Source organism: Armigeres subalbatus, chromosome 2, assembly GCF_024139115.2.
Source record: "Armigeres subalbatus isolate Guangzhou_Male chromosome 2, GZ_Asu_2, whole genome shotgun sequence".
In the NCBI taxonomy this organism is placed as follows: domain Eukaryota; kingdom Metazoa; phylum Arthropoda; class Insecta; order Diptera; family Culicidae; genus Armigeres; species Armigeres subalbatus.
The window spans coordinates 396803520-396828828 of NC_085140.1; the positions used below are offsets into that span (position 1 = coordinate 396803520).

The following is a 25309-nucleotide window of genomic DNA, read 5'->3' on the forward strand; positions in this document are numbered from 1 at the left end:
GAAAAATTTCTCCGCAGTACAAATAACAAATAGCACGTGCTATCCAAGCATTCACCGCCGGAATGCACCACGTCCAAATTTAAAAAAAAATCAGCTTTTTTTTGGAGGTATATTTTTCTTAGGCGACTATCTGGCGCGTATTTTTCGTTGAGACCAAAAATGAGCGAAGAGTAGATTTTTTAATGAGCGGTACTGCAGTAAATAATTTATTTTGACAGTCACCCTACTCTCTATGCAAACCCAACATAAATTTTCCATGTTTGTATCTGCCACCACCCACTACCCAAAACAAAAAAAGCCGTGCAGAAGTATTAGTGCAAGAAGTGCAAGAAACGAATGAGAAACCAGAAAACACATCAACACAATTACACAATCGTAGCTGTCAAACTACAATCATGTCAACAAAATGCTTTCGTTCCGTTCGTTTCATGCCGAATAAGTCCTCGTGTATTTCATCATTTAAGAAATTGAATTACATCCGAAATCCATAGGATTTATAAAAACTTAATCCCAAGGATGCAGTAGCAATACCCATCTGTTATGTTAATCGTGAAAAAAGTGCAGTTTGAATTATAAATCTAGTGAAAATGGGACTTGATGAAAAGCACTGGGAACCGGAGGGTAAGAACTTCAAAAAGGTCCAAAAGGCTCTGGAGGTAAATTTTGTTGGTTTTTAATTTAAGTCACATTTTTAATTAACCTGCCAACATTCGATTTCATATAATTATCCAATCATTTTGTCATCGCCAACAGGACAAATGGAAGCTGGTTCCGGCGTTTCTCCAGATCAAGGGTCTGGTCAAGCAGCACATCGATTCTTTCAACTATTTCATCAATGTGGACATCAAGAATATTGTCCGGGCGAATGATGAAGTGAAGAGCGATGCTGACCCGTGCTTCTACCTGAAATATTTGAATGTGAGCATCGGAATGCCAGATGTGGAAGAGGGTTTCAACAACACCAAGTCTACTACTCCGCATGAGTGCCGGCTGCGGGATATGACATATGCGGCTCCAATTACCGTCGATATCGAATATACGAGGGGAACCCAACGAGTGGTGCGGAATAATCTTCTGATTGGTCGTATGCCGATAATGCTACGGTCGTCCAATTGCGTGCTAACTGGGAAATCTGAATATGAGCTGTCGCAAGTTAATGAGTGTCCAATGGATCCGGGCGGTTATTTTGTTATCCGTGGCACGGAGAAAGTTATTTTGATTCAAGAGCAGGTCTCGTGGAACAAGATGATAACGGAGGACTATAACAATGTGATTCAGTGCCAGGTAACGAGTTCGACTCACGAGAAGAAGTCCCGAACGATTCTACTGTCCAAGCATGGCAAGTACTATTTGAAACACAATTCTATGACGGAGGAAATTCCAGTAGCCATCATATTCAAAGCAATGGGAATCGCCTCGGATCAAGAGATTATGCAACTTGTTGGTATTGATACGGAAACGCAAAAGCGATTTGCGCCTTCCCTGTTGGAGGCTGCCAATCATAAGGTTTATACTCAGCAACGAGCCCTGGAATACATGGGATCGAAGCTGATCGCGAAGCGTTTCACTACAGCGGCGACCAAGTACAGAACAACTGCGGATGAAGCAAGAGATTTACTAGCGACAACTATCTTGGCCCACGTCCCTGTACCGAATTTTAATTTTCAGGTAAGTAGCAGACACTATAAAAAAGATTTAATGTTTTAATGCTATACTCAAAATATGCTTCTTAATCTACTTTAGGTAAAGGCTATTTATGTAGCTCTTATGATTCGTCGCGTCATGGCTGCCGAAGTGGATAAATCAGCTGTTGATGATCGCGATTACTACGGTAACAAACGACTTGAGCTGGCAGGATCGCTGCTGTCCCTGATGTTCGAGGATCTGTTCAAGCGGTTCAATTGGGAGCTGAAGATGATCGCCGACAAGAACATTCCCAAGATAAAGGCCGCGCAATTCGATATAGTAAAACACATGAGAGCTGCTTTGATTTCAACTGGCTTGGAAACGGCAATCTCGACGGGAAATTGGACCATCAAGCGTTTCAAAATGGAACGTGCAGGGGTGACGCAAGTGCTTTCCCGATTGAGCTACATTTCTGCGCTCGGAATGATGACCAGGGTGAATTCCCAGTTTGAGAAGACGAGGAAGGTTTCGGGACCGCGTTCATTGCAGCCGAGTCAATGGGGAATGCTCTGCCCCTCGGATACCCCCGAAGGTGAGGCTTGCGGTTTGGTGAAGAATCTTGCATTAATGACGCACATTACGACGGAGGTAGACGAAGAACCGGTAATTCGCTTGGCTTACAATTCAGGGGTGGAGGACATTCGTCTGCTGGGAGGTGAAACCATAAATAATCCGAAGGTTTTCATGGTGTTCATCAACGGTAACATCTTGGGGGTGACGATCGGGTATAAGCGTTTGGTAGAGGTATTTCGGATGATGAGAAGAAGGGGCCTCATTGGATCGTTTGTTTCGATTCATACATCATTCACACAGCGTTGTGTTTATATCCACACGGATGGTGGTCGCTTATGTCGTCCATACATAATTGTGCAGAACGGAAAGCCCTTGGTGCAGCAGGACCACATCGAGCAGCTGAAGATTGGCTTGAGGAAGTTTGATGATTTTCTCCATGATGGTTTGATTGAATATTTGGATGTAAATGAAGAAAACGATTCATTCATTGCTTATCAAGAGACCGACATTGATCCGGAAAAGACTACTCATTTAGAGGTGGAACCTTTTACACTCTTGGGAGTTTGTGCTGGTTTAGTTCCGTATCCACACCACAATCAAAGTCCTCGTAATACCTACCAATGTGCTATGGGTAAACAAGCTATGGGGATTATCGGCTACAATCAAAAGAACCGCATTGATACACTTATGTATAACATTGTATACCCGCAGACTCCAATGGTCCGATCAAGAACCATCGAGCTGACTAATTTCGACAAACTTCCGGCTGGGCAGAATGCCACCGTAGCTGTTATGAGCTATTCGGGGTACGATATCGAAGATGCCCTGATTCTGAACAAAGCTTCCATCGATCGTGGCTACGGTCGTTGCCTCGTTTACAAAAACAGCAAATGCACCATCAAGCGCTACAGTAACCAAACATTCGATCGTATCATGGGCCCTATGAAAGATTCCTTGACCAACAAGATTATTTTCAAGCACGAATGTCTCGATACGGATGGAATCATTTCTCCAGGAGAAAAAGTCCTGTCCAAACAAACTATGGTCAACAAGGAGATGCCCGCAGTCAAATCGACAAATCCCATCGAGCAAAAAGAGGCCGGACAGCAACCCATTACGTATAGCCCGGTCCCGATAACCTACAAGGGAACCGAGCCCAGCTACATAGAGAAGGTCATGGTCTCCACCAACAACGAAGAGGAGTTCCTTGTCAAGATGTTGCTAAGACAAACTCGGCGCCCAGAAATCGGCGACAAGTTCAGTTCCCGTCACGGTCAGAAAGGTGTGACCGGTTTAATAGTCGATCAAGAGGATCTTCCTTTCAACGATTATGGCATGTCACCTGACATGGTCATGAACCCACACGGTTTTCCTTCGCGTATGACAGTCGGTAAGACCCTGGAGCTTCTGGGTAGTAAGGCAGGAGTTTTGGAGGGAAAATTCCACTACGGAACCGCATTTGGGGGATCCAAATGCCAAGACCTGCAGGATGAACTATTCAAGAATGGTTTCAACTTCCTCGGAAAAGATATCTTCTATTCGGGCATCACCGGTGAACCATTGGAAATGTATATCTACTCCGGTCCTGTCTACTACCAGAAGCTCAAGCACATGGTGCAGGATAAGATGCACGCTCGAGCTCGTGGCCCACGGGCTGTGCTCACCCGTCAACCGACGCAAGGTCGTAGTCGTGAGGGCGGTCTTCGTCTCGGCGAAATGGAACGGGACTGCTTGATTTCCTACGGAGCTTCCATGCTGATTATGGAACGGCTGATGATTTCTTCCGATGCGTTCGATGTGGACGTCTGCAATGTGTGCGGTCGGTTGGCTTACTCATCCTGGTGCCACAATTGTCGATCATCCGCCAGCGTATCGAAAATTTCCATGCCCTACGCTTGTAAGCTTTTGTTCCAAGAACTAACCAGTATGAACATTGTTCCCCGGCTTAAACTGAAGAACTACTAAGATAGATTAGAAGTTGTATGGATTGAATTCATTATTAATTAAAATACGCTGAAATATACTTTTCTTATCCTTTCATTTGTTCTAATTGGATTAGCAGTGCGTGATTTTCATCATCCGAAATAACCAAAAGCTACCAAGGGTCGCTTATGTCTCAGTGAATCGCTCCTTGGTTTCTTAATCAATCTTAAATGGTGCTCCCGCGTTTTCCATCGGAAACATGTGGAGAACATTTTCATAGTGCTGCTCTTTGCCATGCCATTTCCGTCGCTCTTAAACGAGGCGTGTTCAGAATTTCTTATTCATATATCATGGTGCTAGCACTGAAAAGTGTTCTACGAAAGGCAGAATAAGCGAAATGCGTAACTTCACAATCAAAGCAGAAACACGAAAGGTAGAATCACATCAGAAGACAGAGTTACATGGAGCTGGTTTAAGTCAGGCGGACATTTTGAGCCAGTAAAACAAACGGCCGGCCTATGCCTATCATATCATAAGATATCCTCTTACCTTAGACTGATCAGTTACATGCCTTTTTGTTTTATAGTGATCATGACATGAGACCTCCGCAATAAGATATAGGTATTGCTTTATGCGAAGCATGACATGCTGATGATGGCTGAGTTTGAATCTCCATGTGGTCTGAACAGTTTTTGGTTGGAAAATTTTCTCCAGTTTCAGAACAAAGAAACTCGCAGATGCGAGCTTTCAAAGAATAAAATTCCTCACTTCAAGCAGACGTCGGTCTAAGAAAAGAAGTAATAAAATTCTGCCCTTACAAATTCCGGCTTACGATATACATATTCTACATGTTGTGTAAGAAGGTTTTCCAAACTCTCATGAGGTTGAAAAAAAAGTTCTATACCGGATTTTTTTCTAAACTAAACCGGATTAAAGCTACGAATCTCACCGCCGAGCTGAAAAAAGGTTGCGCATGTAGAAATATTGTTGAAATAGTAAATATTAGTATTTTAGCCTGACACAGAAATGACTGTCTTTAAATAATAAAGAAATGTTAACCAATTTTTTATTCAATTGTGTTTCAATTTCATTTTTCTTCGTGCAATTGTGTTATTAATAATTCAACGAATAGCAGCCACCTTTGTAAAGTACTTCTCCTCAATATTTTTGCAAAATTTAGTTAAATTCTTAAACTGGTTTATCGTTACAGCCAGGACATTATTTGGGAGAGTCATAGTGAAAATGCTAAACAGATGTCCAAACACCAGAGCGTCCAATTCGGTTGGTCTGTAAAATATAACTGTAAGATAAATTTGCTCTTGTAGACTTTCTCCAAATAAGCTTACTCGTTGCCATAAAAGTACTGTTTATCATCCAACTGCATGCTCAAAGACGTGCACAGCTTCTGCACCTTTTCCACCACCTCTTCTAAAGTGATGTTTAGGAAGTCAGCCACACTGAGCTGTCGGCGAACAGCCATTTGCTTTCTCCAGTTCTGGATGTGATTCAGCGGGAAGGGATACACATATCCATTTCTCTGACGCGTGACCTTCTTCAGCACTTCCGGATCAACCCAGCTTATGTATTGCTAAAAAAAACATCAAAACTAATCTTAGAAGAAGAGCGCAGTCTCCGATGATGACATCATCATCCAGCTTCACACTCACCTCAGCGTTAGTGAAAATTTGCTCCACCAAACAGAGATAAGCCCTCATGTCATCTTTCTGTTCCGCTGTCAGGTTCTTGGTCAGCGAGAGCCCCTTCAACTCGACAAAGCTAAGGATGTGCTCGAACTCGGCATACGTGAAGTTCTCAACGCGTAGAACCGGTAGTTTTGTGCGCTTGCCTCCCGGCGACATAAACTCCGCATTCGCACGCTGATCAACCTTGAACGGTAGATTCAGCATGGTTAAATAGGTGCGTACGGCAAGACAACTTGCGTGCTCCGCCAGCAGAATTTGCTCCTCTTCGTATGGCTGGTAGAGATGGGCGACTTGGGGCCATGGCTGGGAAGCTACGTACGGAATTATTGGTTATTTATAGTTGCGTTAGACTGGCTTGAATAGCAGGCACTTACCAATAGTTTCATTCTTCAAATACTCGCTAGTGATTGCACTCATTTTGTTCTAATTACTGGTGAAATGCTGTTTTTAGTGAGCTGGTCAACAATCGAAATGAAGTTACATAAAGGAACTGCTTGCTTTAGAGATAAACAATAAACAAATAAAATTTAATAACAAACCTCGCACGAAATTCTGACAACATTAATGCTACACTTACACCAATAAAAATATATATAGCGCAAATAAAATCTTGCATGCAATTTTATAAGGGAAGATGGAGTTTTATGGAGTTCTCTGGTTTTACATCCATGGATTTGGCGGGGATAAACGAAAAACAAACCGTGCGTTTTTGCTTGAGCAAGAGTAAACGGAAATCTGACACCTGAGGAGGTTAACACAGGTAGTGTGGGGATGGGCTCACCCGACCCACTAAAACCAAAACCCTTTCACCCTTGCTTTCGCCAGTCCGCAATTAAGCAACCCGGATAAAAATGTACTATTGGTTCAATAGTGTAAACAATTGAATTACCATAAAATGTACGGTATACAATAGGATACATTGTTTCTTGATGGTTGCACAGATTGTATCAACACTGAGGATACAATACATCAACATATTTCTCTAATGTAACTATACTTGCAATTGTTTTTGGAACGTTCTTGTACATAAGTTTCATACATTGATAATTTTTGAAACGTTTCTTTACATTGGATATAAACTATATAAATAACAATATTTGCCTCATAGTGCCAAATATGCATTTTTTCCTTTTAAATTGCATTGTTGAACAGTAAAGCTGTCACAACTGAGAAATTTAAAATCGTATTGTTTTACTATTCAAATACAATACAATCCATTGTATTTTGAACAGTTTTGTTCGGATATTTCAACAATATATTAACCATACACTCTATTGTGTGACGAAAAAAATGTATGGAAAAATCTCAGATTTTGTATAGTTACGATACTTAACAACCCGTACATTCTATTGCGAAAACTTCATTTACATTTGAGTAAATGGTTCATAACAATGCATTCTAATGTATTTCTATGGTTACAATTACAATATAATCTATTGCCAATTTAATGTTATTAATAGTAGTGTTACAATAAATTGTATTGTTATTCTACTGTATTTTTTATTCGGGAATACATCAGGGGAGGACTATTGATAACGCTCACGCCCGAGCTCACGCCTATGCTAACGCACCCGACGTTAGAGCAAGATTACTGGTGGTGAATATAAGAGTGAAATCAGGAGCAGGGATGCCAGATTTGAAGACATGTCTTCAATTTGAAGACATTTGAATCTCTGTGAAGACATTTATTTCATGAAGACATTTTGAAGACTTTTCAAAATATTTGAAGACTTATCTTACTATTTAAAGGTACTTGAAGGCAATCAATAAGCTAGTGCTGAACCTAATTTTAAAATTCAAAAATCAGTTAAATAAAGGAGAAAAAAACAATCAAAAAGCTAGTGAATAGAAAATATAATTTCATTACTAACTTATAAATTCTGCGACTTCTATATGCAGAGAATATAAATATTACAAAAGTTATACATAATAAACTAATGTCCCGGGCTAAAAATCTTAAACGCCAAAACACATTTACACTAGCCCACAGGTTTATAACTGCAACACATTTTATAGACGTCAAACGTGCTTTTTTTAGTTGTGTGATGGTTCAAAAATTTGCGATTGCAGCATTCGTTTAAATTTTCCTAGGTAGCGGTGGCATTTTCGACGTGTATCTTAAAAAGGTATTTCGATCATTACATCAGAACGCAATGACCGATCTAATTTAATCTAAACGGCAAAAAGACAGAATTCTACAATCACTTGATTAAATCTATTCAACTGTTGAGCTAGAACATTTTTTTTTAATTTCTTCATAATTAATCTGATCTTTTCGGCACAGAGAAACAGACTCACATAGATCAAAATGCAATCAAAATCATCGTCACGGAAGCATTGCCTTTCAATGCTAAAATCACTGAGCGTGGTCAAGTCGCAACCAAATGGCGGTGGGGCGCAAAAGTCAAACACTTTCAAAATCCGTCGAAGTGCCATAGGGTGCCGATTAACCACCTACAAAAAAAATATCAACCGTTAAAAAGGTGAACGATGGAACGATGAGTAAGACGTATGTTTCTCTGTGTAATCGGTATTTCCAGAATACCCGTCGAGAATGAGAATAGATTTTGAAGAGCTCTTTGAATTTTCTGTGAGTCATAGAAATTATTTTTAGTGAAAATCGTTTTAAAAAATAATTTCTCGTGAAATAAGGAGAATTTCCCATGAAAGTCTGGGGAATTTCTCGTAAAAAGAAGAGAAACAAGAGAATTGAAATTGAAAATTCTTTTCAAATTGTTTTGGGAATTTATAATAATTTCCGTATGAGCAAATAAAGGAGCAAAATTTAAACGGAAGGTTCATCTCAATTTCCACAACATTTTGTCTAAAATCTTGCGGGGAAATCATCTGAACTCCCACAATGAATTCTTTTTCATTTCCACAATAAATTTATCTAAATTTTCGTGGGATGTACTCCGGATTTGTATTTGAAAATTTAGGGATGTCTCTTCGGATTTTCCATGTACCCACAGTTCTACAGAAAGTTGTAAATTTCAACAGAAAATTATTTTTTATTTTCTCAGTAATTTTTCTTCAGTTTCCAAGATCGAAAATTCTTACGAATGTCGACAAGAAATTGAAATTGTTCTGGTGTTGAATGGCTATTTCTCACAATTGCCACTTAAATAATTTGATGAAAAAAAAGAGAAATTTCATATAAAAAAAATCCGCCAGAGTTTTTTAAAGACTCAGTAGAAAGTTCAGGGGACACTCGTTACACTTTCTCGTTGAATTCTTCCTTGAATTCCTTTGGTATATAATCTAGAAATATCTTTGGAAACTTTCCAGATTTTTATCTGAGAATCCTTTTAAGAATTTCTCCAGTAAAGTCCTCTCTGGAATTCTTTCTGAAATTCATCCTGAAGTTCCTCCAGGAATTCGTCCGCAAATTCCTTCAGAGATTTTTCAGAAAAATTCTCCAGAAATTCGTTTAGAAATATTTCTAGGAGCTCCTCCATAAGTTCGTCCAGAAATTTCTCCGTAGGATCCTCGAAGAATTCCGTCGGAAATACCTTCAGTCGTTCCTCCTCAAATTGTTTGTTTCACCACTTCCTCCACTAGTTCTTCCAGAAATGCCTCTCGAAACTACTGTAGGCATTCGTTCAGAAATTCTTCAAAAAATCCCCTCGGAAGTTTCTCCAGGAATTCCTCTTGATGATTCTCCAAGAATGTTGCCAAAAGATTCTCCAATAATACCTCTGAAATTATACTCTGGAATTTCTCAGGTATTTCCTCCAGGAATTCTTTCGGAAATTCCTGCAACAATACCTCAGGAAGTTCCTCCTAAAAGTTGTCCAGAAGTTTCTTCAAAAATTTCTTCAGGAGCTCCACTGCAAATCCTTTCAGTAATTGCTCAGGAAAATCCTTCAGGAATTCCTTAGAAAAATCCTTCACGAATTCTTCGGGAATATCCTTCAGTAATTCCTCCAGAAAATCCCTCCAGAATTTTCACTCCTGCAATTCCTCCGCAAGTTCCATGCTTATGGAACTAGCATATCACCCGGAAGTTCCTTTAGAAGTTTTTCTGGAAGTTCCTTCAGAAAATCCTTTAGATGTTCCAGCAGCAATTGGGTTGTTTAGGGGTATATATATTTTTACATATTCTGAATCTGCATGAAAAACTAAGCCTAACCCCAATTTTTCAGAATTTTTGGAGTCCGGAACTATTTTTAATATGCATTTTAAATTTATATGTGACTAAACATTTGTTCTAATGCTGCATGGGCCAACTGTTATTTTCTAATGATTGAAATGGCTTATTGTTTGCTTTACAAACATGTAAATAAAAGGTATACAAACAAAATAAAAATATGTTGAAGATCAGAAAAGCATGCTTTTTATGTTAAACTATAAAAAAAAACCTAATATTTTTCTCTGCTCAACAACCCAATTCCTCCGTATCTTTTAGGAGTTTCTTTAGGAATTCTTCCGAAAAATCCATCAGGTATTTATCCTGAAGTTTCTTTACAAATTCTTCAGAAAATCTTGTGGAAGTTTCTTCAGGTATTTCACGGTAAATTCTTCCGAATCACTTCAGGGAATTCTTAAAAAAGAAACTCAGAAGAATTTCACATGGAAATTCAGTTAAAAAAATCCGCCCTTACTCGTGAAGATTTGAAGGAATATTCTCTTGAATTCTAACAATTTGCTCGACAATTTGAGTGTTAAAGAATAAATGCTTGAAATTACAAACCTGTTGGATTTTGAAATTTCTCACTGATAATCGTAATTTTGATATTGAAGACATTTGAAGACATTTTTACTCGACTGTGAAGACATTTGAAAATATCCCCTGGCATCCCTGATCAGGAGTGATTCAGTCCAGGGATGCCAGATAATATTTTCAAATGTCTTCACAGTCGATTAAACATGTCTTCAAATGTCTTCAATATTAAGATTATGATTATCAGCGAGAAATTTCAAAATCCAATAGTTTTGTAAATTCAATAATCTCCTTGTATTACTGATGTCGAATAATGTTTATTTTTTTAACATTCAAATTGTTAGAATTCAAGAGAATATTTTTTAAAATTCTTTTTTAAACGATTTTTATCTGGATTTTGTACTGAGTCGGATTTTTAAACTGAATTTCCACTTGGAACTCTTCCAAATTTCTTTTAAAAGAATACTCTGATGGTATTCAAAATTTACTGTGAAATACTTAAAAAAACATCTAGAGAATTTTCTGAAGGAACGTCCGGATAAATATCTAGATCAAGAAATTCCTGTTGGAATATCCAAAGGATTTTCTGAAGGAACTTCCGGAGGAATACTTGGAAGAACTTAAGAAGGAATTCCTGTAGAATCTTCAGGATGAAGGATTTTCTGGAGGAATACCTGAAGGATTTTCCTGATGAATTTCTGAAGGATATTATTGAGGAATTATTGAAACAATTTCCGGTGGAATTCCTGAAGAAACTACTGGAGAAATTCTTGGAGGTAGTTATGGATGAATTCTTGAAGGAGCCTCTTAAGGTATTGCTGCAGAAAATTCCGAAATACCAGGTAATACCAGATAAATTCCATAGTATACTTTCGGAGGCATTCTTGGAGAGTAATTCGGCACCATTCTTGAAGGATCTTCCAGAGGAGGAACTTCCGGAGGGATCCCTGGAGGAGAAATCCCGGGGGAAACTTTTGGAAGAATTCCTGGAAGAACTATTGGAGGAATTCGTGAAAGAACTACCGAAGACTTATCTACTTAGTTCTGGAGGAACTTCTGAAGGATCTACCAAATGAATTCCTGGAGGATTTTTAGAAAAAATTCCCTGAAACTTCCGGACAACTTCCTGGAGGAATTTCGGAATGAATACCAGAACGTATGTTTGTAGAAATTCTGAGAGGCATTCTCAGAGAAAATACTGGAAGAATTTCCAAAGATATTTCTAGAAGAATTACCAAAAGAATTCAAGGAAAAATTTAACGAAAGTGTGTAACAAGTTTCCTGTGATTTTTCTACTTAGTCTTTAATTAAAATTCCACCGATTTTTTGTGGAATTTCTCTGAATTTCTTTTAGGAAGATTTTCACGTAGAAATTTACCATGGAAATAATGAGAAATATTCATTTAACACCAGAACAATTTCAATTTCTTGTCGAAATTCGTAAAAATGTTCTATTTCTATTAAAATTAATTGAGACAATTTTCTTGTGGAAATTAAAATGGATTTTTTGTGGGAGTTCAGAAGAAGGAGAATTTTCAGTTTAAATTTTGGAGGATTTCCTTTATACCTTTTTATGGAAATTATTATCTCTTGAATTTAGACAATTCATAATTTTCATCCTTATTTTACACGAAAAATTCTTCGAAATTTTCACAGAAAATTCTTCTAAAAATTCACGAAAAATTTAAAGAGTTTCCCGACGGATGTTTAGAGAAAAATAACATGGAAATACCGAAAAGATCAAATGAATTCAGAAGGAATTTAGATAAAATTCAGGTTCTAGTTCAACGGTTTAATAGATTAAATCAAGTAATAGAAGAATTCAATCAATTTTTGCCGTTAATTTGATCGGTCATTGCGTTCCGATGTAATGATCGAAATACCTTTTTACATACACGTCAAAAACGCCGCCGCTGACAAGGAAAACTTAAACAAATTCTGCCATCGGGATTTTTTTAACCAGCGCAAAACTCAAAGTTAAGTGCGTATGAGGTCTGAAATGCGTTGCAGTTATCAGCCAGCTAGTGTGAAGGTATTTTTATGTTTGAGATTCAAAGCCCGAGACACAGACTTTAATAACATTTGTATTTTTTTTTGTATAATTTACATATAGAAGTCGCAGAATTTATAAGGAAAAAAATAAAATTCTATTTTCCACTCGCTGGCTTATTGATTGTCTTCAAGTATCTTCAAAAAAGTAGATAAGTCTTCAAATATTTTGAAAAGTCTTTAAAATGTCTTCAGGAAATAAATGTCTTCACAGAGATTCAAATGTCTTCAAATTGAAGACATGGCTTCGAATCTAGCATCTCTGATTTAGTTTCATTTCAAATTTTCGACCACTATTCTAGCACAGACAAACAGACGTAACACTAGAGAAATTACCATCGACCATCACTTCAACGATCAATTTGAATTTGATTGATTGCGAGTTTCACAACTAGAGGCGCTAGCGTCGTAATCCTTCGAGTTTGACATTTCACTTCAGCGCCTTCTGGTGACAATGTCATACGAAACATTGTTTCGTGTAACATGCTCGCAAGATGGTGGTAGAGGAGTTGAACGATGAATTTTTCAGAAAAATGTTCAAGCTGTTACGTCTGTTTGTCTGTGATTCTAGTTTGAATCTGCACAGAGCGAAAAAAAGTTGTGATTTCAATATTTTCTAATCTTATTTTGAAAGGTTGAAAAATTTGGTACTATTGAATGCTAAAATATTCAAATTAACAGAAAAATGGGTGATTCAACTATTTTTCTCTCATTGTAAAATTATTATTTTCACAGTGAGAACACTCAGATCAAAATTTGTAGAATAGTCAAACTTACCTTCATATTCCGTATTTCTGGTAACACGGACAACGAAAAATAAAGAAACTGGCAGCCGACAATGATCCGTCAAAATCGAAAATTAGAAATATGTATATGTTCTTGGCAATCCAAGAATTCCCTCGAGTTAAGGCTTTTGAGTCTATAAGCGTAACCGCCGATCCGTTGGACATTATTCGCGAGAAAGATTTTATCGCCAATGAAGCCATTTGGCATTGTTCGGACTACATTTTTTAGTATCGGAACCGTAATTTCAGCACCGACGAAGTTTCAGAGCAACTTTAACTAGAATGTATTTCGAGATTAGGTGTATGCTTAGCTCAAACAATGTGATTACACGGCGATTAATTAATTATTTTCTAATAGGCAATTCAGTTTACCTTACCCGTTCGTATATAGATTTTAGGTTATTAGTTTAGGAGAGCAGACACTCGTTGTTATCAACGTGCACTTAAGAAATCTGGAATTTCAATAGTTACAATAATTTAATTTAGCATATAAGGTATCTACTATAGGCACTATAGGGGTCGTACCAAGGGTCGTACACATATTACGTAAGCATTTTTTCTGGGTTTTTTTCACCCCCCCCCCCCTCTCCCTTTGTAAGATTTCATACAAATGATTTTTTCCTTATTTGGTGCCTTAAAAAAAGACCCCTAAAACCGGTGTTAACCTTAACACCCCTGCCCCTTCCGAGCAAGAAATCTCGCTTAACTTTTGAAAAGGACCCAAGTAACATTTTTTCTTGAATTAATTTGAGTACTGCAATCAAAAGCTTTCATGTTTTCCTGTTGATTGCGCTATTCAAATTAATTCATGAAAAAAATGTTACTTAGGTCCTTTTGAAAAGTTAAGCGAGAAATGGTTCGGCGTGAGAGACTCTTGATTTGCTGCCTCCAGTAGAGGTGTGCGCCGCCGCGCCACGCCGCCGCCGCCGACGGTTTTTGGCACGCCGCCGCCGCCGGTATTTTTGCATCGGCGCGCCGCCGGTTAAAATTTTGTCACGCCGCTGTCCTATATTTTTCCACGCCGATTCAAATTTGAAGAAGTCCGCAGAATATTCTGTGGAAATTTCGAAGATTCAGTCGAATTTCCGTAGAATAATCCGAATGATCCCCACATCAACACGTTGGAACCCCAGAGAATTTTTGTGAAAATACAAATGATTTCCTTGAGAATTACCGTTGAAATTCCGAAAACCTCTCCGTAAAACTTAAAAAACTGTGAGTGGTTTTCCGAAGATTTTCTCGCTGAAATAGAATTTTGTCGTTTGGCAGAAAGTAATTTGGCCGAAAGTTGTTAGGCCGAATATGTAGTTTGACCAAGCACATCATTTGATCGAAGTCCATCTAGCCCATAGTCATTTGGTCGAAAATGTCATTTGGTCGACGACCCTTTCCTGTTCTAAATGTTTTCAAATGGAACTTTTGAAGAATTTCTTATGGACAATACAAAGAACCGTAGAAATCCAAAATCCTTCCGGAAAAAGAATCGTTCAAATACTAAACATTTTCCGTGAAAATTCGAAAATTTCACTTATAAATTCTGAATTTTAGTGGAACAAGGTGCCCGACTAGAAGAGCATAACAGAAACTGAACACAATATTAACATATTGTGATATTTATAACTTATTTTGATACAAGTTTGTTTTTAATAGCTATAATCTTTCAAATGTTGTTACAGAATTTTATCATAATATGATTTAAAAATGCTTAACACCGAATTGCCCAACAGTAGGCAATTAAAATAGATGTAGCAAAGTCTCCCAGATATATAGATATCATAACGCTGATATAATTAGAAAATATTGCTTTATTTGTAATCTTGTTAGTTTCATTGCACAGAAACAATATGTTTTGTATTCAATTCTGTTATAAATTTCTAACAAAATATGTTATTTTTATGATAAAATTGTAACAAAATTTGATGGTTTTTTGTTTCCAGTAGTGTAATTTTTGATAGAAATTTTGATATTTTAACAACATCCTGCACCATGTTTTTAACAAATTTTGTTAGAAAAATTTAGTATAACATAATAACATAGGTTGATATAATTTCGATATGACCATCTAGTCGGGTGTCTACTCAACTGTAAAACAAAATTCCTGATTTTTCCAGTTTTTACAGGTACTCTAGATTTATTTTGTGGTAAAACATACGTGCCATATACAGATTTTTACAGCAAAATAATCAATTCAAACAAGTCAAACGAAACACGTTTCTCAAAAGAAATTATTGGTGGCCTCACAACATTTTTTTTTTCGTCATCTTTTTCTTCTTATTAGTAGAGGTTGCATATCCCACTAGCACATTGCCGCCTCGCAGTTTAGTGTTAAGTAAGCACTTCCACTGTTATTAAATGCACGGTTTATCTAAGCCGGGTTACCATTTTTCATTCATATATCGTGAGGCCAAAACGATGATAAATTTAAATGCCCAGGGATGTCAAAAAAATCCAACCCGAAAATTTTCTAGGCCTGATCGGGAATCGAACCCAGCCACCTTCTGCATGGTTTTTCTTTATGGCCCTGACTCGTAAATCAGTTCATCCAGAAATTGCTTCAATCATTCAATCAAAAATTCCTTCAGCTATTCCTTCGAAAATTCCTCCAGGAAATGAAATAGTAAATTCCTTCAAAGAGACATTCCAAGAATTGCTTCAAAAAAAAATTCCCTCAGGAATTCCTTCGGAACTTCCTACAGAATTTCATAAAAAAATCTTTTAGGGTATCCCTCGTAAAATACTTTGGAGATTTTTGCAGATATTCTTTTCAAATATCTTCGAAAATTCGATCGATTTTAATTATTAATTTATTTAGAGAAACTTTAGTTAACTTTTCCAAGAATTGTTCCGGAAATTTGTTTGGGACTTTCTTCAAGAATTACTTCAGAACTTCGTACGGATATTCCTTCAGAAAATCATTTGACGATTCGTTTGTAAACTCTTTTACGAGTTCCTTTAGCACATTCCTCGGAAATTTGATTGTCTTTATTAATATGGAACTATGACTTGGTATTTTTTGCACATACAATACAAAATCGCAGTTTTTATTATGATTTATGGAAGTACATAAGAAATAAACCCTATTCATTGGGCTCAAAAGTGACAAAAAGTCAAATGGGACTTTTATGCGATTGGGGGCAGTATTGTGCTCAAACATTGCAGCCAAAAAACCGGTGGTATAAGTATCAAACCGATGTTGTTGATGCAACTAATCATACACTACAACATGATAGATAGCATATGCCAAGTTAAATTTATTGAAGCGAAATAATTTTAAATGGCAACATAATCATAATGGTTACAGCGCTACTAGCTACGTACTGGGAATACATTCGGAAAATGCTTCGGATTTTTTTGAAATCCTTGCGGATTTTTAGGAATTCATTTGAAAATTTATTTACGAAAACTTTAGAAAACACCTTAAGGAATTGTTCTGGATATTCTTAGGAAAATTCCTTTAGAGGTTCCTTCGGAAATTCCTTTACGAATTTCTTTGAAAATTTTAATAAATTCCTTCAGGAATTTGTTTGGAAATTATTTCTAGAATTACTAGAGGAGATTATTTTCGGTATTTGTTTTGAGGAATTCCTCCAGTAACTTCTCCGTTAATTTTGTCCGTCATTTCTAGAGAGCTTCTCTTCTACAAATTCCTTTGAACATTCGGAAAATGTTTTCGAAATTCCTTCGGGAATCTATTTATAACTTCATTTTGGAATCCTTCTGAGAAATTCTTTATTTTTTTAAAGAATAAGTTCGAGAATACCTTTAGTAATTCTTTTGAAAATTCTTTTGGGAATTCCTTTGACAATCCTTTCGATATTCCATCCAAAACTTCCTCAAGCCGAAATCCTTCCCAATTTCCTTTAGTTTTTTTTCTTGATAATCTCTTTATGTTCTACCGCGGAATTCTTTTAAAAATCCTTTCAAAAATCCTCCTGAATTACCTTTAGAAATCCCTTCAGGAATTCATTCGGGGACTTATCTTGGAAATTCGATCCATACGTGTTCAATTCGTAAATTGTTAAATTTTTTTTTCATGTTCAAAAGTTCCCTTATTGTGTCAGAAATTCTCTGATAATTCCAGCATTTTTTCAGATTTTCCATGTAGTAGTCACCCTGTGGAAATTCTGGAAAATTCCGAAAAACTTAAAAAAAATCTAGTGCCAATTAGAATAAATTTCCTATGAAAACTCCTAACAATTTCCATTGAAATCAATTTTTTTTCTCATTTTGAAAAATTTCCCGCAGAAAATTTCTGGTGAAAACTCCAGCGAGTTTCCCGTAAAAACTTCTGAGCGTCTCCTGCTGACGTTCCGAAAAATGTTCAGTGTAAATTTGACAAAATATTTTGTTCAGTATTCTGGAGTACAGAATTTAGACCATTTTCACATGAAAATTATGAAAAGTTTCTCATGCAAATTTGTAATTATTTTCCCCTGAAATTCCAAACAATTTTCCTTGGGAATCACAAAGAGCTGCAAAGTAGTTCCTGTGGAAAATTTGAAAATAATTTACAATGAAAAAAAAATCTGGAAAAGATGCTTCCGTTGATGTCGAAATGATGATGATGAAGTCATCCCGAAAAAATGAAAAAAAAATCAGAAGGGTTATATACAAGATACGACCGCCTGACGTAAACTACGTAAAGCAGATCATAAGATAATAATTAATTTGCTAAGAGCTTAGAGTGATTGAAATTTTGACTTTTTCGCTCCCCTATGCTTGAACGATAACATTTGCTGTTTTGATGAACCTCCTAAATTTTCAACTGAATGAGTTGTAATTTAACTGAGTACGAGCAGTTTGAAGTTTGTATGGAAATCGCCCCGCATGTGAAAGATCGTTTCGTGCGGCGGCTCATTAACTATTTAGGGGGAGATCCCCCAGCGCAGAACACCTCCCAATACCGGACACTTCTTAAAACGATACTTACAGAGCTCCCTCATTCAACTTATTAAGTACAAAAGAAAGCTATCGAAAAGGCTTTTAACGGCTTGGGATATCAGATCTTCATGAGGTAAGCTTTGTACAAAATTTGAAATTGAATAAAAATGCTTAAAATTTTGATGTTTCGCGTTATTTTAGAAGGATTGAACCAACAATATTAAAATCAATCAAATGCATTCTGATTATGTGAAGATGGTCAATATTAGCCATATTTTAAATAATGATGAAGATTTGTTAGATGTTTTATGTAATTGTGGTGTTCGGACATTTAAATTTTTCATAGCAATTTTTTACACCTGTTTTGTTACACTTACTTTTACACTTATTTCAATTCAATTGTTTCTTCTTGCTGAGAAAACCACAGAAACAAAAATTGAAGCGGACATTCAAAAAGGTGAGAATTTGGATTAAGATGTAAAAAATTTAGCTGAAGAGTCAAATAAGCTCTACAAACAATTTTTAATATTTACAGCTTGAAGCACGTAAAAAATATGATTATTCTGAATGATGTCTTTACTCATGTAACAGGAACTTAGTCACATTTGAACAATTGAATATTTGATGCAATAGTGTCCGGTACTAGGAGACATTTTTCTGAACCGTGATTTTTTCTCCATTCATCGTCGTAAAACGTGTTCAAATGATCAAATATAGCTTGTATGAATCATCAATGGCCATATTTTATGTATAAGGTATAAAAGGAAACATAATCCGGATAGTTAGTTTTTTTTTGTCAAATGGCTTATGTGTCCGGCACTGGAGGATCTCCCCCTAAATATAATCAACCCGAAGACTTCGAAGAATATTTTCTAATCTGTAAGACGGTTGATGTGAACCGATCGATTTCGTAAGCAAAGTTATAATCAAAACAAACGTGCTCATTATTGAAATGTTATTTATTTACGTGCTCAATTGAATTTCCCACGATTTAGTATTTCCTTAATAATTTTTCTTGCAAGCAGCAAATTGTTTCGCAACAAAAATGATTTATTCGCTCGCTAAATTTCCCATGGTGCCAACGTACTCATATATTTTTATATATTAATGAGCAACATTGCATAACGGTTCTCCAAAAAAGTTATGTTTCGTTGTTGTCATAGTAATTCTCAAACTTCAAATCGCACGTGCTAAGTCAAATTACAACCAAATCTGCTAAAAATTAGGGAAGTTCTATAAAGACAACTGATGCCACCGTTTAAGCATAGGGGAGCGAAAAAGTCAAAATTTGAACCACTCTTATGAGCATGATTGACTGCCACGGTTGTTACTCTGTTTCTGCCAGGCCAGATGTAATTACAAAGAGAACCAGCAGATGATATTTGAGAATAATATAATTTCAATGTGTACAAACGGGTGACCCAAATTTAAGTAATACCGGCGCCGGCCGTGTCCGAATGCGGGCCCAATTAATGAATTATTAGGAATATGTTGACGTGATACTCTTATTAATAGAGGCCGACGAGTCATCTGCACTTCCACGAGTAACCATTGGGATGTTGGATATATGGGGTCGGGAGGTAGCAAGTTCGTTTTGGTAAACGTTTTGCCGCGTGTAATGTGTAGTTTTTCCGCAAATCATGTTCGATCTCACACCAATTCATTTGTGTTTCGAACAAAATTAGCGTAACTCAATATATGAAAATGGTTGGATATGACAATTTAAAATTTTCATTTAAAACCCCCAAATTTATTATTCCGCAGTGGTGCCTTTACTTTCTCCAACTGTTGTGTGACTTTTGAAGTGTTATTTTAAAGGGGTGCTGCCTAAATAGTAAGATAATATTGTTTATAGTTGATAATCAATTTGAATGATCACCTCTTGCTTACATCAACATATCCAGCATCTGTAGCACTTTTTCATAAACACTACTTTTTTGCTCCGACCGCGGTCATTGCTCTGGTTCTACTGTTGTACTTTTTGTGCGAATCACCGCACAAAAGTAGAGCGCAAGAACCAACGGCACCAGACGGCGGTCGTAACAAAATTTTACTGGGTTGGTAAAGAATTGGAATTTTCAATGTTTTTACATTGATAATCAATAGCTCCAATTAGCTTGAAAAATTGCTGGAGAGTTTCCGATTCCATTGATAATAAAATCTCGAAAATCCATTGAAAAATAAAGGAGCTATTAACGTTTGAAATCTTACATGATTTCGTGACGGTCTCGAATTTGGAAATTTTCATTTGTCACCCTGTATCCGAGTCTTCCCCATAGACGTAGTTTACGTCAAAAAAAAATTCGAGAACGTTATAAAAAAATCACCACGCCGATTCACGCCGCCGCCGCCGCCGGTTAAAATGGCTTTCGGCGTGACGCCGAAAACGCCGCCGCCGCCGACCAAAATTCTGACAAACGCCGCCGCCGTCGATTTTCGGACCGGCGCACACCTCTAGCCTCCAGTGGGATGTATGGTCAATGGTCGTGAATTTATTATTCCTTCTGCTTCAATTATTACGGTTTCTAGAGTCTCATCATCAGGCTTTCTGGTAGAGTCGAGAATTCCATCTATGGCTAGTTTTACTGAGCGAACCATTGGCGTAACTATAAGGAAAAATTCTAGGGGGGGCTATAATTTAAAAAAAATCCATATTTAAAAAAAAATTAGGCAAGTCACAGAAAAGTTATCGTTTTTGATCGATGCTCGACTAATGTATACTGTTCGCAAGTTTGCCTACGAGACACCTATTTCAATTCACTCATAATAGACTCGAATAAGTATTAAAAATGATGTTCATTGATTTCAGCCCTCATGATATAAAAAAAAAATCCCTGGAGTCTTGATAGGTTTGGAAAACAAGATGAGCTTAGCCAAACAAAAAAAAAGTCTGCAGCTTTATAAATCCATTCAATATAATTCAAAGTTCTCTTTTATTTAAAAGTAAGTCACCTCTTCTTGAAATTTCAGGATGAATAAAAGTTTCTAGAATATCAAGAAACCTAGCGATAATTGCATAATTTCTAGTACACTTGACCGGACAATTCTTTAGCAAGAAAATGCATTCAAAAGAAATGCTATGCATCTTTTCGAGAGATCGTATGGTTATTTGATACGCTTGTTTTAATTGAATTTCTTATATACGAGTCTCTGGAATAACTTAAAAACCCAAAAAATAAGGATTTGTTGGAAATTCTTCGGTAATCTAAACAATCTATGTCTATTTTAAACAAAAATAATTTTCCTTTACCTATAATTATTGTATCTCGTTTTATTGTCTCAGTCGATTCTTTGGTTTATTTAAGGTCATTTTTTCCAAAGAACCCATATTTTTTAAGCGTCTAACTATTTTTAAAATCGAAGACAAAAACCGAAAAAGTACTGCACGTGTGAACCGGCCTGAAAATTCATCCGATGTTCGTTCAAAATCGGGCAAATGTTAGGCCAATCTTAAAAAAACAGCACTTTTTCGATTTTTATTTTAAATTTTTATAATACGTAAAAAAACATGGGTTCTTTGGGAAAATTGATCTTAAATAAGTCAAAGAATCAACAGGGCGCATATTTTTTTTTGACGGAAAACGTCAATTTGTCCAAAACTCCATACTGCCTCAGTCTTTAGTATTTTAGTTGAATTTTCGTCTTATTATGGTCTGTTACTCTTATTGATCAGCAAGAAATCGCTGTTCCTACTTCAACTACTTTTAACAATGATACCTGGTGTTGAGAAACAAGGGAGCGTATTGTACTTCGTATTCAGCATTCTTATCGCAAGATATAACAATTGCTGTAGTGCTTCAAAAAGAGAAATGATTAAGAAAATTCATACACAAATGTGCAATGCTTATGCAAAGTAGCCAAAATTCTGGGGCCCTCCTTAGCCGTACGATAAGATGCGCGGCTACAAAGCAAGACAATGCTGAGGGTGGCTGGGTTCGATTCCCGGTACCGGTTTTGACAATTTTCGGATTGGAAATCGTCTCGACTTCCCTGGGCATAAAAGTATCATCGTGTTGGCCTCATGATATACGAATGCGAAAATGGTAACTTGGCTTTGAAACCTCGCAGTTAATAACTGTGGAAGTGCTTAATGAACACTAAGCTGCGAGGCGGCAATGTCCCAGTGCGGGATGTAATGCCAACGAAGAAGAAGAAGAAGCCAAAATTCTAGAGAGGGCTAATTTTATCCTAGGTGGGGCTAAAGCCCCCCCTAGCCCCCCTGTAGTTACGCCAATGGAGCGAACCATGCGTTCCCACGCCCCGCCCATGTGAGGACCATTTTGTATTACCATTGGTGAAAACTTCTGCTATCGTTTGATCACGTTTTTCTATTTGTTTTCTCAGTTCATAGTTGGCTCCGTGAAAGTTTGTCCCATTATCGCTGAATAACTCTGCTGGCGCTCCACGTCTCGTAACGAATCTGCGTATCGCCAATATGCATGACTCCGTCGAGAGGGTGTGCACTACTTCCATATGCACTGCACGAATGCTCAGGCAAGGGAACAGCGCGATCCATCTTTTGGCGTTGCTCCGACCTTGCTTCACGAGTATTGGACCAAAGTAGTCTACGCCAACGTACGTAAAAGGACGAATCAACGGGGTGAGACGTACCTTCGGTAACGGAGCCATTGCTGATGACTTAGGAGCAGCTTTCCATACTAGGCACCACATACACTGCCGCTAACCGCAAGTCAGACTTATCTGGATATGGGCGCCATATACAGATAAGTCTGACTTGCGATTAGCGGCAGTACATGTTTTTGACACTTTTGCTACCAATGCTCGCATTTTTGGGATTTTTACGCGCTTTCTCATCTCGTTAATATTTTTTCCCGATTTGCATGTTTATACCGACGATGATACCAATCTACCAGAAGAACCGTGATTGGAGATTGCTGTGGTAGTATTACTGGATGCTTTGCTTCGTATGGCACGTGTGTAGCTAACTCCAGGCTACTTCGCTACAGGCTACAGGCTACTTGTCCTGCATACAGTAGTAGACCCCTTCTCGTCGAGTTGTTCCTTTTCCGCAGTATAATATTCGTTTTGTGCTTGCTTCCAAAGGCTTCGCTCCGCAGTGACCAGTTCGTGTTTTGTAAGTGTTCCTAATTCTAGTGAGTATCCAAGCTTTTTCCGTTTGATGTTGTCGATAAACCGATGAACGTATCCTATCGTTCTAACGAGCCGCTCCCAGCGACTAAAACGAGTTGGCGCCACGAGGGGTTGGGAGATGGTGATATGAAAATTGCAGGTTCGAAATTCCTCTGTAGTTGAATGGAATGTTTGCTGTTGTGTTGGCCACATATTTTCCGGCTGACGCAGGAATTCTGGTCCACCATGTAAGGATTCGCTCGTACTATTAAAAGACGTCCTTTCAGATCCGGTGCAAAAGTCAAAGTGATTTATTACGCATATAAAAGTCTACTACGATCATCTACATATATTACAGCCTACTACATCTCTCCTTTACGTTAAAAATATTTTTATGATATTTTAATAGTTAAACACAATTTAACAAAATTATCTGTTTACATTAATTCATACGCTTGCATTTATAAAGAACATAATCTTTCAAGTATTCTGGTTTCCGATTCTTCCGACTACATCGATTCTCTCGAGTACACATTTGCTTCTGTTCCGATACTTCATGTTCTTGTGGTATTGGTTTTGGGTTGGATTTTGAATTCAAAATATCGTCGATAGGGGCTGTAAATCTTTGTGATTGTTCAAATGGGTTGCTGCATATTAACAGTTTTGTGTGATTTTGTCTGTCGGACCTTACACCGGTATCCATATTTTCCAATGTAAGGCGTGTTCCTTCTCTCTTCAAAACAACATGAGGTTGTGGATGAAAATTTGTAGTTAACTTATTACGTTTGATGAAATTTTTTACAATTACATGATCTCCGACATCAATTTTTGAATACTTGGTATTTCTCTTATGATCCGCATACTTCTTTCCTTTCTCCTTTCTTGAAAAATCTAGTTCTCTTACTGAATCGTTTCCTGCAGTGCCAACTATGTCTGGAAGTTTGTCTTTCAAATTTCGACCAAAAAACAACTTGGCTGGAGTTTCGTTAGTAGTAGAATGGGGAGTGCTCCGGTAAGCTAGAAGAAAATCTTGCAAGTCCGATTTCCAGTCACGGTTCATGGCAAAACTTATTTTTATTGTTTTAAGTAGTGTCCTGTTATATCGTTCTACCAGCCCATTTTGAAAAGGTGCATAAGGAATCGAATGTAAAATGATGATTCCATTAGTAGTACAAAATTCAGAGAATTCTTCAGATGCGAACGGTGGTCCATTGTCACACACTAACTCTTCTGGATATCCAAACCGTGCAAATATTATTCGTAACTTATAAATAGTAGCTTTTGCAGTTGTGGTAGTCATAACTTCTACTTCAGGATATCTGGAAAAATAATCGACGACTACCAACAAATGAATTCCATTAGTAACTTCCATAAAGTCCAACGCTAATTTTACCCAGGGCTTGCTTGGCATACAAATGCGTGTTATAGGTTCCACACTTGGTTCAGATACCAGTTGACATCCTTTGCATGTTTTCACATATTGTTCGACCATGGTGTCGATTCTAATCCACCAAACCTTTTCCCTGAGACGCCTTTTCATTGCTTGAATTCCCAAATGTGGTTCATGAGCAAGTTGTAAAATTTTGATTTGTAGGCTTCTTGGGATTATAATTTTTCTATTTTTCAAAATTATTTCACCATTCGACGAAAGATCATTTACAATCAATTTGTAGCGATTGAGAGTTTTTGGCCATCTCCTTGGTGGATATGGAATCCATTTCATCAGTTCTGTGAGTTCAATGTCTTTCTTTGTTGCGTCAATAATTTCCTGTAATGTGATAGCTATAGGCTTAATGTCATTAGATAATAATCGAATAATCCTTTCACATTCTTCATCATAACTTTCTGTACAGAGTGTCCCTTCCTGACATAATCGTGATAACGGATCTGCTATGTTGAATTTACCGGGCTTATATATCACACGGTAATCATATGACATTAACCTAAGCTTCCAACGTTCTATTCTTGTGCAAGGTTTGATTCTCCAAATCTCCAAATATTGTCACTAAAGGCTT

At 37.2% G+C, this 25309-nt stretch overlaps 2 protein-coding genes across 2 annotated transcripts; one reads left to right on the forward strand and one right to left on the reverse strand.

Annotated features, from left to right (window-relative positions):
* The first annotated feature begins 395 nt into the window (after window positions 1-395).
* LOC134213245 (DNA-directed RNA polymerase III subunit RPC2) lies at window positions 396-4249 on the forward strand. Its single transcript, XM_062692044.1, has 3 exons — window positions 396-656; window positions 754-1668; window positions 1744-4249. Exons 1-3 carry the CDS (start codon window positions 588-590, stop codon window positions 4162-4164), a joined length of 3405 nt encoding a protein of 1134 aa, XP_062548028.1. The 5' UTR covers window positions 396-587; the 3' UTR covers window positions 4165-4249.
* A 908-nt stretch (window positions 4250-5157) lies between these two features.
* On the reverse strand, window positions 5158-6358 carry LOC134213246 (metaxin-2-like). Its single transcript, XM_062692045.1, has 4 exons — window positions 6200-6358; window positions 5790-6136; window positions 5469-5710; window positions 5158-5409 (listed from the first exon to the last, which is right to left on the reverse strand). The coding sequence occupies exons 1-4, from the start codon at window positions 6240-6242 to the stop codon at window positions 5244-5246; spliced, it is 798 nt and encodes a 265-aa protein (XP_062548029.1). The 5' UTR covers window positions 6243-6358; the 3' UTR covers window positions 5158-5243.
* Between the last annotated feature and the right edge of the window lie 18951 nt (window positions 6359-25309).

Bases quoted from the DNA above. Each gene is read 5' to 3' on its own strand.
- LOC134213245 (XM_062692044.1), top strand. From the start codon at position 588: ATGGGACTTGATGAAAAGCACTGGGAACCGGAGGGTAAGAACTTCAAA. The intron at 657-753 runs GTAAATTTTGTT...CATCGCCAACAG, and splicing joins AGGTCCAAAAGGCTCTGGAG to GACAAATGGAAGCTGGTTCC. The intron at 1,669-1,743 runs GTAAGTAGCAGA...AATCTACTTTAG, and splicing joins TACCGAATTTTAATTTTCAG to GTAAAGGCTATTTATGTAGC.
- LOC134213246 (XM_062692045.1), bottom strand. From the start codon at position 6,242: ATGAGTGCAATCACTAGCGAGTATTTGAAGAATGAAACTATTG. The intron at 5,711-5,789 runs GTGAGTGTGAAG...TGTTTTTTTTAG, and splicing joins AAATTTTCACTAACGCTGAG to CAATACATAAGCTGGGTTGA. The intron at 5,410-5,468 runs GTAAGCTTATTT...TATATTTTACAG, and splicing joins CAGTACTTTTATGGCAACGA to ACCAACCGAATTGGACGCTC.